At 40.4% G+C, this 12,348-nt stretch overlaps 1 protein-coding gene across 2 annotated transcripts in view; it reads right to left on the bottom strand.

Moving 5' to 3' along the window:
* fstl5 (follistatin-like 5) overlaps positions 1-12,348 on the bottom strand; it is a 147,028-nt gene that overhangs the window by 10,154 nt on the left and 124,526 nt on the right. For both annotated transcript variants that reach the window (XM_083560592.1, XM_083560593.1), the window contains exons 11-13: positions 9,193-9,219; positions 8,709-8,827; positions 1,974-2,123 (exon numbers count right to left, since the gene is read on the bottom strand). In XM_083560592.1, the coding sequence (XP_083416718.1) occupies positions 1,974-2,123; positions 8,709-8,827; positions 9,193-9,219 (296 nt within the window). The remainder of the gene's footprint in view (positions 1-1,973; positions 2,124-8,708; positions 8,828-9,192; positions 9,220-12,348) is intronic.

Raw genomic sequence — 12,348 nt, 5'->3', positions numbered from 1 at the left:
AAATTGACTGCTTACTGTATTTTTTTTTTCGGTCTACATATACTGTATGTGCATCCTGTTCACAATACGATATATAGACACGTTCACATTCATCTTAAAGCTGTTCAGTAGTGTGGAGCTTTATAGCAGACCACTCAGGATCTTCCACTGTAACCCGTGTGAATCATACCTTCATGAAGCTGGCTTTGTGCACAGGAACATTGTCATGCTGAAACAAATTTAGGTCTCTTAGTTCAAGTGAAGGACAAAATATATCTTAAAAAATATATATAAAAAACTTAGTTGGCTGGAAATATCAGGTATCCCAGTACTTTCATCCACATAGTGTATTTTGCGAATTTTACACACTACACGCTTGATCTGGACAGTTTTAGAGATGATTATATTTCAAATGGTGAGATAATTCAGATAGAAATATTAAATGTACTGTATTAGATGCAGGCTAATTTGAGAATGTACAGGATTACAGGATTGATTGGAAACCAGAACGAAGCATTGACATTTTAAGCAGGCTGAAGAAACACGAGGCTTTGTTGACACAGCCTCGAATCCCTGCTTATATAGTCATCAGGGAGAACAGATGTGCATGCTGTGTTTCAGTTCCTGTCTCCATCTTTAGAGGATTAGACTGGCACGCTGACTCTAAACTTCGGCCAGGTGAAGTTGCACTGCTCGGAAATCTATTTTTTTTTCTGTCTTTTATGTATAAAAATATCTCTGATGTATTATATTTAGAAGTCAAATGTATAACTATATCTGTCTATAGTTTTGAACAAGTATATAGAAAGCCTCACAGTCTCAGCTGGCTCAGGTGGCTAATTAGCACTGGCTAATCTGAGATAATGAAGCCAAATCTCCAGGTGACTACATAACAAGCATATGACCCCAACAAGAGGCTTCCTGAAGTCTCCAGGGGAGGCCTGGCAGGGAAAGAGACGCCTGCTGGCACCAATCGGAGCGTTAACAAAGACAGAAAAGAAGATTTATCCATTTGACACACCCACCAGATTCTTTCCAGCTTCCTGCCATGCACGACTTTGAGAAACATGCAGACAAAACCTGGACGGCAACAAATCTCCGGATCCACGGTCTCGATTGTCATTCTGTCGCTGACCTGATGCCAGTAATTATAATTCTTAATTCTCGGAAATATATATTTCTATATGCATTCTAATGTTTTCCATTCTCAATACTGCCACATGATTGGCTGACCATATAACATATTAGATCATCTTTATAATATAAAAGTACAGTATATACAATATGTATATTATATATCAATAATAATAAAAATTGAAGAGTGAGAAGGTGCAGTTATTGTTCCATCTTTCTGGAACTTAAACCCCTGTCACATAGTTCGAGTGAAGTGAAAACTGAATGCTACCACATTTAAAGAGATCATATACATCCGCTTTTGGTAAGAACCGCAAAACACTTCCAATATAGTGTATATATATATATATAAACACATTTATATACATGCCTTGTATTCAGAGCAAAATCTGAAAAAAAAATGTTCCTCAAGGGCTCCTTGGATGTACTTAAGTGTTCTTTGTTTTCTACATGCAAGACTCTTTGAAACATTATATGTAAAGTTTTCTCCTTAAAGAAATAAAGCAATGTATAGAAAAAAAAAAAAGATTTGAAGTGTGTATTGCTTTTTGCTTTATGCAAACAAGCTTCTCAGTCTGTCTGAGGGATTTTTTTGTTTGTTTCCATTATCATTGAAGACGGGATACAACGTGATTGCTATGAAGATGAAAAGCTCGTAGTGCTCGCAAAAATCGAGTAAAAGCTCGGCTTTTCTACTTGCAGCACCCGGAAGGCTGACGTAGCCTAAATGGAACATTATGACATGTCTGGGAGAGCTGTGTGAAAAGAAATGACTATGACTCTTTTCGAGGTGTCTGTTTATGGATTATGTGAGGAATATGTGTGGCTCCAACCGCGGACTTGAACGTTGTGTATCTTACCTGAACAGCCTTTTGGGTTTGGATATCCACAATGAGCACTCTGTCCAGCATTGGCTGGGTGACGTAAATAAACCTATCCTTGACATTAACTCCTGAAGCCCAGACACACTTCTGAACGTTGTCTCCATCTAATTTTGGGCAAACTTCCTCCTTTAAAAAAGAACAACAGACCACATTAATAAAATTTACATGATCTTGGGATTTATTCAGCTACACTAATATGAGCTCTGCTGTAAAGAATAAGTAGTTTAAAAAGGCTACTGTATAGTGAGGTCTAAAGCTTGTTCTTTAAGCCTCCTGTGAGTTTAATAACTGAAGTAATTAGAGAGATTGGTGCTCTACCCAGAAGCTCAGACCAAGCTGTACAGTACTGTACGTACATATTTTGTACACTTAAATAAGTTAAATTTGTAAGAAGGATATCAATATCAGAAAATTCAGCTTGGATGGGTACGGCTAATGCTTTGCAACAAGCGTACTGTATGCTAAGAGCATTTTTACTGATGGTAAAAGATTTGCAGTCGGTAACTTTCTTCTCAATTCATTATCCTTAATCCTTCTTAAAATGGTTAACAAGGGTACATTTCCTAACTTTACTCTGTTATGGTCAGGCAAATGGCAAAAAAACCATAGAAGGACCCCTTACACACAGCATACAGCCTGGTGAGACTTCTTCCCTCTGACAGATGATACAAACTGATCAATACAAGGACTGCAAGAGTCCAAAATAGCTTTTTCCCAGGAGATATTAAGGTTCTAAACAACCTCTCAAAACCCCAATCTATACTGGACTTCTTAATACTTTTTTACTACTACTGTAAACTATCTCTATTTCCTCTACTTTGTCCAATATCATACACATGTGCAATAAAAATACCTGAACAATCACTGCACTATAATATCACTTACTGTCATGGGTTTTTTCTTGGTCACCCACTTGTGTTTTTTGTATGTCTTGTTCACAGTGGTAGACAGTAAAAGAGTAAATGTTACTATCCTTGAGCATCTTTTCTGCATATCTGTAATTTACAGAAGTATTTCCAATCAGGGAGACTTTTACTTTAACTTCACTACATTTCATCGTTCAGTCGTTCCTTTTTTATTTATGAGTGAATCTGTTAAAGCAGTCAGCAAACCACCAATCAGGGTTTGAGCGTGCGCTCTGTTTTGAACTTGTTTTGATTGACGCTTGTCGGTATCTACTTAGCACGAGAATACAGTTCAGCGGCAGTTCAACAGCAAGCAGGACATTTGGAGAGATATAAATGATGGAAGAAACTCCTGACTCAAACTCACCACTAAATTCACCACAATAGCATTATTTTTGATCTTATCTTATCTTATCTTATTAGAACCCACCGAACTAAAGTAAACAGTTCAGAGTGATCCCTGAGCTAGTTTAAATATGATTACAGTAGGAACAACAGTAGAGAGTCGAAATTATTGAATGTACATCTACAAAGAATACAAAGGTTGTTACTATGGCTGGAAATATCGTTTAGATCGTGTAACACTCATCATGTGTTCTGGTCTTAACCTTGAACTCAAACACTCTTACATTCTGAAGTGGAGATGCAGCGGCCGGTGATAAATGATTCATGTTTTAACTGGATAAAATGATTGGAAGAATGGGAAAGAAATCATCAATTATTGCATGTTCTGTGAGTGCTGAGCGCAACTGGATCTCATGCAAAATTCATAGGAATTCTAATGAGCGAAAGAGAGACTTGGACCAATTTCAGACAGTACAAGAAAAGAAAATTCTCAATTACTGAAATTCCCAGCAGTCAGGCTCAGTCAGTTCATAGCCTTTTGTTTGATTATGTTTGTTACACTGGTGTAAAGTACTTGAGATACTGTACTTTGTTATTTGTACTTGTAAATGTTTTTTTTTTTATTTTACTGAGCATTAAAGATATAACTTTTAGTCTCTACTCAACTACACTGATGATTTAATGTACTTTCACTCTATTATATTCTAATTGACAATGATAGGGACCAATTACATTTTTTTTTAACTTAAAATTAACTTTTACTTTATATCAAATTATTTATTTACATTTAATTTCTCCATTGTATACTTATGGTTCATGTGACATGATACTGTCATTTTATTTGTTAATTGAAGATATCTTTTTAAAAGATTGGATTGAACTTGTCTTTCATTTCATTTTAGCATGTTGAAGATGTGTTGATGGTTAATGCAGTGTTAAGATGTACAATTTGATTTGTATTTTAGGAAATAAAACCTCACAAATCACCTGTTTTTTCAATTCACTAACATGTGTCCTGGTGTTGAGGACTAGCGCATCACTGAGCCTACGTTTAATATGAGTTAAATACCCAGGTACTGTAAAAAGAGTAGCCTTTTACCCGTCAAATTGGAATTGGTGAATTATAACTTGTAATGGAATACGTTTTGCAGTAAGGTATTTATACTTTTACTCAATTCTGTTTTCAAGTACTTTTTACTCGTTTGATTAGTTCAGATTCAACACAATTAAACACAAGACACACACGTACATTAATTTCCAGATATGAGTCATATTCAGATATAAATGCTTATATTGTGAGGAGTTAATACTCACACAATATCAGCTAAAAAAGAGCAACAGAATTTAATTCCATGTTCCTCTCTGATATTTTGATCCATCCATCCATCCATCTTCTCCCGCTTATCCGATGCCGGGTCGCGGGGGCAGCAGTCTAAGCAAAGATGCCCAGACTTCCCTCTCCCTAGACACTTCTTCCAGCTCTTCCGGGGGGACACCAAGGCGTTCCCAGGCCAGCCGGGAGACATAGTCTCTCCAGCGTGTCCTAGGTCTTCCCCGGGGTCTCCTCCCAGTGGGACGCGCCCGGAACACCTTCCCAGGAAGGCGTCCAGGAGGCATCCGGAACAGATGCCCGAGCCACCTCAGCTGACCCCTCTCGATGTGGAGGAGCAGCGGATCTACTCCGAGCTCCTCCCGAGTGACTAAGCTTCTCACTTCTTCTTTTCGGCCGCCTGTATCCGGGATCTTGTCCTTTCGGTCATGACCCAGAGCTCATGACCATAGGTGAGAGTAGGAACGTAGATTGACCGGTAAATCGAAAGTTTCGCCTTGCGGCTCAGCTCCTTCTTCACCACGACAGACCGGTACATCGACCGCATTACTGCAGAAGCTGCACCGATCCGTCTGTCAATCTCCCGTTCCACCCTTCCCTCACTCGTGAACAAAACCCCAAGATACTTAAACTCCTCCACTTGCGGCAGGAACTCCCCACCAACCTGAAGTGGGCAAGCCACCCTTTTCCGACTGAGGACCATGGCCTCGGATTTGGAGGTGCTGATTCTCATCCCAGCCGCTTCACACTCGGCTGCAAACCGTCCCAGTGCATGCTGAAGGTCCTGGTCTGATGAAGCCAACACGACAACATCATCTGCAAAGAGCAAAGACGAAATCGTGTCGTCACCAAACCGGACACCCTCCGACCCCTGGCTGCGCCTAGAAATTCTGTCCATAAAAATTATGAACAGAACCGGTGACAAAGGGCAGCCCTGCCGGAGTCCAACATGCACCGGGAACAAGTCTGACTTACTGCCGGCAATGCGAACCAAGCTCCTGCTTCGGTCATACAGGGACCGGACAGCCCTTAGTAAAGGGCCCCCGACCCCATACTCCCGGAGCACCCTCCACAGGCCGCCGCGAGGGACACAGTCGAATGCCTTTTCCAAATCCACAAAGCACATGTGGACTGGTTGGGCAAACTCCCATGAACCCTCCAGCACCCTGTAGAGGGTATAGAGCTGGTCCAGTGTTCCACGGCCTGGACGAAAACCACATTGTTCCTCCTGAATCCGAGGTTCTACTATCGGCCGTATTCTCCTCTCCAGTACCCTGGCATAGACTTTCCCAGGTAGGCTGAGAAGTGTGATCCCCCTATAGTTGGAACACACCCTCCGGTCCCCCTTCTTAAAAAGAGGGACCACCACCCCGGTCTGCCATTCCAGAGGCACTGTCCCCGACCGCCACGCGATGCTGCAGAGGCGTGTCAGCCAAGACAGCCCCACAACATCCAGAGACTTGAGGTACTCAGGGCGGATCTCATCCACCCCCGGTGCCCTGCCACCGAGGAGTTTCTTTACTACCTCGGTGACTTCAGCTTGGGTGATGGACGAGTCCGCCTCTGAGCCCTCAGCCTCTGCTTCCTCAATGGAAGATGTGACGGCGGGATTGAGGAGATCCTCGAAGTATTCCTTCCACCGTCCAACGACATCCCCAGTTGAGGTCAACAGCTCCCCACCTCTACTGTAAACAGCATTGGTGGGGCACTGCTTTCCCCTCCTGAGGCGCCGGACGGTTTGCCAGAATCTCTTCGAGGCCAGCCGATAGTCCTTCTCCATGGCCTCACCGAGCTCCTCCCAGGCCCGAGTTTTTGCCTCGATAACCACCCGGGCTGCAGTTCGCTTGGCCTGCCGGTACCCGTCAGCTGCCTCAGGAGTCCCACAAGCCAACCAGGCCAGGTAGGACTCCTTCTTCAGCTTGACGGCATCCCTTACTTCCGGTTTCCACCACCGGGTTCGGGGATTGCCGCCTCGACAGGCACCGGAGACCTTACTGCCACAGCTCCGAGCGGCCGCTTCGACAATGGAGGTGGAGAACATGGTCCACTCGGACTCAATATCTCCGGCCTCCCTCGGGATCTGGTCAAAGCTCCGCCGGAGGTGGGAGTTGAAGATCTCTCTGACAGGAGGCTCGGCCAAACGTTCCCAGCAGACCCTCACTAACTGATATTTTGATGTAATACTGAAATACTTCACACATTTAGACTGGGGGAATTGTATCCCACTCTTCTTTGCAAAAAAAAAGTTCAAAATCTTTCTTATTGTGGGGGATCTCCTGTGTTCGGCTCTCTGTAGAGCATTTCTTAGGTTTTTGATTGGATTGGGGTCTGGGCTCTGGCTGGGCCATTCCAGAACTTTAATTATCCCTTTCTGAATCCATGTCTTTGTTGGTTTCAGTCTGTGCTTTTGGTCATTGTCATGTTCAAATGTCAAATTCCTCTCATCTTTAGCTTTTTGACAGTGGATAGAAGGTGTTGTGTCAAAATATCTTAGTATTTGGTGATAGTTATCTTCCCATTTTTCTTGACAACTGCCCTTGGTCCATCTGAAGAGTAGCAGCCCCAAAGCATGATGCTACCCCCACCATTCTTCGCTGTCAGTATGGTGTTTCTTGGATGGTGCTCTGCAATGGATTTGTGCAAACTTCCTTTTAGAATTATGCCCAAAAAGTACAAACTTGGTCTCATCAGCCCATAACACAATGTTCTTCATGGTTTGGAATATTTTAGCATAATTCATTGCATATTCTTCTTTGTATGAAGCTGCTTCTGTTTGCCACAAGCCCAGACTTGTGTGAGCAGGAAGTGACCAGGACCTGCCAGAAATTCCTGTAATTCCCTTCGGGTTGATGGTGGCCTCTTGGTAGCCTCTCTGTTAAGTTTCTCCTCATCCTCTTATCAACTAAGGGGGGTTGTCCTAGGGGTACCTCATTAGTACCTTTGAACAATTAAGTCTCTCAGTTTTTTGACAACTCTTTGGTCTATGGTTCTTAGAAGAAAGCAACCCAAACATTCAATCAAATACTACAGCAACATATACTTTCATTTGGTTTTATTCAGAACATGTCTGTTACATGTCTGTTTTTATTTAATTACTTATATTTTAAAAAATTGCAATTTTATAAGAATGTGTAGTTTTAAATCCACTTTATAAATGAGAATGTCATACCAGTTTCTATGTACCATGCCTCCACTGGCATTAATCTTGCTTATTATTAAAATGCTTTGGTGATTAGGAGTAATACTTTGTACTCTTTTATTTTAACTTTAGAATTACATCTTTATTAATGAGCGCTCATATTCAGTCTGTAACTTAAATCAGAAAGACAAGTTCAAAAGTACTGTAACTTGAATATTTATGTCGAGAAAATTCTTCCAAATTAAAATTCATCTTATGCGAGTGCTAAAGCTGAATTACTGGGTGGTTTCGACAGAACTTTAACCCAAGAGTCTGCAGCATTTTTAATGCCTTTACAAAAGGCAAATAAAATGATTATATATTACACAAATTCAATATCTTTTTTTTTTTTTAGTTTGAACAGCAAAGACAAATGAAATCAACTGGAAATCAACATCTAACCGTCGCTAATACATTGTGAATATATTGGCAAAAGTTTGTCTAGAGTAGTCTCAGGTCTGATAAACATGTCATCAGGACTAGGCCTTTATTTTAGTTAAACAGAATTGTACTTCTGCAAGGTCTGGGGTTCAAGCCCCGGTATTGCCAAGCTGCCACTCTTGGGCCCTTGAGCAAGGCCCTTAACCCTCTATGCTCCATGAGTCCATTACGAGGGAAATATTAAAGTCCGTGACGTCGGAGTGACGTGGGGCCGCCTTCCCGTGGGCTCACCACCTGCAAGAGCGACCGTAAGGGACGGTGCTGTGAGCATTGGGCAGCAGTCGAAGGCGGGGGCCTGCTTAGACTGCTGCCCCCGGGACCCGAATTACGGATAAGCGGCAGAAAATGAATGAATGAAAGAATTGTACTTCAACATATTCTGCTAAACATCTCTCATGAATGTTGTGATTGATTCAGTGAAAATCCCACCAGGGATTAAATCCCGTGGCTTCTTTAGTGCATAGAGGTGATTGAACTGATCGAACAAGCCCTTCTTTAATGCGAGAACTCACCTGCAGGCTGAGGAGCTTCTCACTGGGTTTGATGTGCCTCTGGATCTCACAGGCCACTGGTTGGATCACTTTGATGCCGTCCTCATAAAAAACATAAAACATGTTCCCAATCCCCAGACCTTGAGCGTGGAAGACATGCTCCGGTTAATAAACGAGAGCAGGGTTTATGTTACAACTAGAATTAATGAATGAATGAATGTTAAGCATTGCAAAATCTATCTCAATTTTATGATTTAGCTTTTCTTATTAGGAGAAGCAATTATAATTCTACAACTACAACTATATAACTCTTCTACCAAAACAAAACAAAACTTGACAAATAGAGGTAGACTTAAAAATAATAATTATTATTATTCTGATATACAGAAAGATATTGTTGCTCCTAATAATCTTCCTGTTACTTGAAATAAAACCAATAATAGGACTAATAGGATGTGTGACTGAAGAGTAGCAAAAAATAAAAAAAGACATGATTATATCATACCTTCTTCTCGCCACAGAATGTTTGCCACTGCAAGAGATAAAAAAGAGGGAAATGAAGAAGTTATTTGTGATCCCTTGAGGCTTGATGATGAGATGATGAATACATGACACACTCCATATTATATGGAATATTACTTTTATAACCATTGCTGAAAAGAGAAAGGAGAATTTGATCATTCTTATAGCTAAAGACTGACCCCATCTAGAGTTCAACCATCTGGGACCTAACGCATGTACTCAAACAATCTACTTTAACATTATAGTGGCAAGAAAAAAACATTTGGTCCAGCATCTAATCTTATTTCACAATAAACCAAAAATATATTTGCCAGATTAGCATTTATTTACACTGAAATACTAAGTTACACTATATTGTAGCTACAGTGTCTGGACAAAATTTAGTTTAAACCTAACCATTAAACTAGTGTGTGCTTTTTGAACATTCTATTCCACATTTACTCTTCATTTGCTGTTATAATAACCTCCACTCTTCAAAGAAGCTTCAGTGGAGATTTTGTGGAAATCATCCAGCGTTAAAGGCTTTGAGTACTAACGTGGGAGGGGAAGCCTGGGGTGAAATCAGCATTCCAATTCATTCCAGATCCGAGCTCTATAACAGCCCTACTTCAGATCTTAAACTCCAAATCATGGAAACCATATCCTCATGGAGCTGACTTGATTTCGTAATTTCATGCTACCACATCCCAAGACATCCTGTACAATTGTGTGCCTCCAACATTGGGGTAACAGGTTGAGTAAGGAGAACATATGGCTGAAAAAGTCCCCCAATACTTTGTAAAGAATGTACTTTACTTTTGCTATAAATAAGATCGAATTTTAGCAAGAAAAACTTGTTTGAGTTTGAGTCCACAAACTTTTATATCATATATTGTGTGTACAACACAATGTTAATAGCAACATTTTTATCTGATAGTCAGTACACTGTTAATATACTGTGAATATGTCCTATTAAAAAAAGTTCTACAGAAAACTGTATTACTCACTCCATAATTCATTCTCAATGAACATTAGTCCATTCTTTGAAGCTTTATCACAGAAACGTAAAGTCGTTTCCCTAAACTGTGACAGCTATTATATTTCATTTGTCAAGCCAATGTTCTGCTGCTGAACAGACCTCGTTATCAACAAAGAACTACTGCATTAACGGCAACGACGTCTGACATCTGTATTCTTTATTTGCAATGGCATGCACACAGACTGCACCGATGTGACCTTGGACAGTATCTCATCCCTCTCATTCTCTCTAATTCAGACCCTGTCTGAGTTTCCCAGCAGTCTGCAAACCAATCTCCCACAATTCTCTTCTCAGTCTATACCCGATGTTGTGCTTCACCCACCACCCAACAAAAGCTCTGTCTTCTCTGTTAGTCAAAATGGTTTTTGAAATTTCTTTTAATATAAATGCAAAATTTCTACATAAATAAATAGGCATTTTCAATTTAATTGGGCAAGATTTAGTTACATTTTTGCCTTAACTAGCTTCATTAGCTTAACTGTATTTACATAACAGAGATAATACCAATTGCTGCACAATGTTGATTTCTCTGGTCTAATTAGTCTAAATTATTATAACATCTATAAACACTTTATAACAACCTGTGGCCTTTCCACAAACTGATTAGAAATGGTTGATATGGTGAAGACTTCTCTATGGAGAGGTTTTGTACTCATTTTTGCACGGACTCTCCAGAGTCAGTGGTATGGAGTCAGTTACAGCTCTAACAGGTTTTTTTGCCACATGAAAGCTTAGAATGAGGTTTGAAATGCAAGAAGGTTCAATTGTCAATCTTCTACAGAGCTAGTATTGTATTTACGGCATTTGGCAGACACCCTTAGTTAGAGTGACTTACAACTGAGCAGTTCAGGGTTAGGGCCTTGCTCAAGGGCCCATCAGGGTCAATTTGGTGGTGCCCAGGTTTTAACTTGTCACCTTCCAATCTACAGTCCAATGGATCAGTCATTATACAGCACCCCGGAAGCACGGAGGGTTAAGGGACATGCTCAGAGGCCCCAAGGGTGGCAGCTTGATGATACCATGGCTTGAACCCTCGACCTTCTGATCAGTAACCCAAAGCCTTAACCACTAAGCTACCACCTCCCTTCTGAAGGAAATTAGCAAAAAGCTTGTGTACCTTGGAATCAAATAAAGTGTAAGATGCATGAAGATAAATCAGTATATGAGACAATGTACATTGAACAATTTATAAGAAAAAAATTTTATTGCCAAACTGTAAAATATTGTGTAATATAGCAGCAATAATGAGTTACAATCCAATCCAATAAAATAAAATAAAATAAACAGTAAGCTGCATTTTTGTCTCATCAACAAAACTGTTTATAACTTCTATAACAATATGGACAAAATGTATTTAATAGATGATTGATATCACATAAAGCTTCTCACTTTAAAGCTGTCAGGAACTTGAACTAGGAGACCCTGTTCCAACATGATGATACAGTATGGTTTATATGGGTTGGAGTGGAAGATCTCTTGCTAAAGACCTCTGTCCTCAATTTAAATGTGTTCTGTACCCCAGGATTCCTCACCCGACACCAGTACCAGACTTTACTAACACCCTAGTGGCTATATGAGCACAACTCTGCATAATCAAACTCGAAAATCTGGTGGAACATCTTTCCAGAAGACTGAAGGTTATTATAAAAGTAAGTGGGGATTAAATGTGGAATGGGATGTTCCAAAAGCACATATGAATCTAACGGTCAGGTGTCCAGAAACTTTTGTCTCTACATTGTTACTTTAATATGAATATGTACTATAGAAAATTAACTGAAACTGAAAACAAGCTGCAATATTTAGAAGTAGCAACTAGTCAATACAAAATATTTGAAAGTCCACAGAGTTTTGTTGATGTATGGCACTTGTATATGAAGGTACATTCTACAATATCTTTCCCATCCATTAGTACCGAAGTCTTTGCTTCATGTACACTTGGGACAGTTATGGGAAGAAAAAGATGATCGTTAGCTGTTGTCTGGGAGCACAAAAGAAAGAACAAGAAATATTACAGCTGTGTCAAAGACACAAAAAAAATGAGTGAGGGGAAACTTCTCCAGTGCGTAGCCACCAGGGAGCGAGAATTGAAAAGATAAGATCTGTGCAAGCCAAGTCTTTTCT

Source organism: Silurus aristotelis (assembly GCF_946808225.1).
Source record: "Silurus aristotelis genome assembly, chromosome: 14".
Lineage (NCBI taxonomy): Eukaryota > Metazoa > Chordata > Actinopteri > Siluriformes > Siluridae > Silurus > Silurus aristotelis.
The sequence above is the reverse complement of the archived record's forward strand: the minus strand, read 5'-3'. Positions and strand labels throughout refer to the sequence as shown.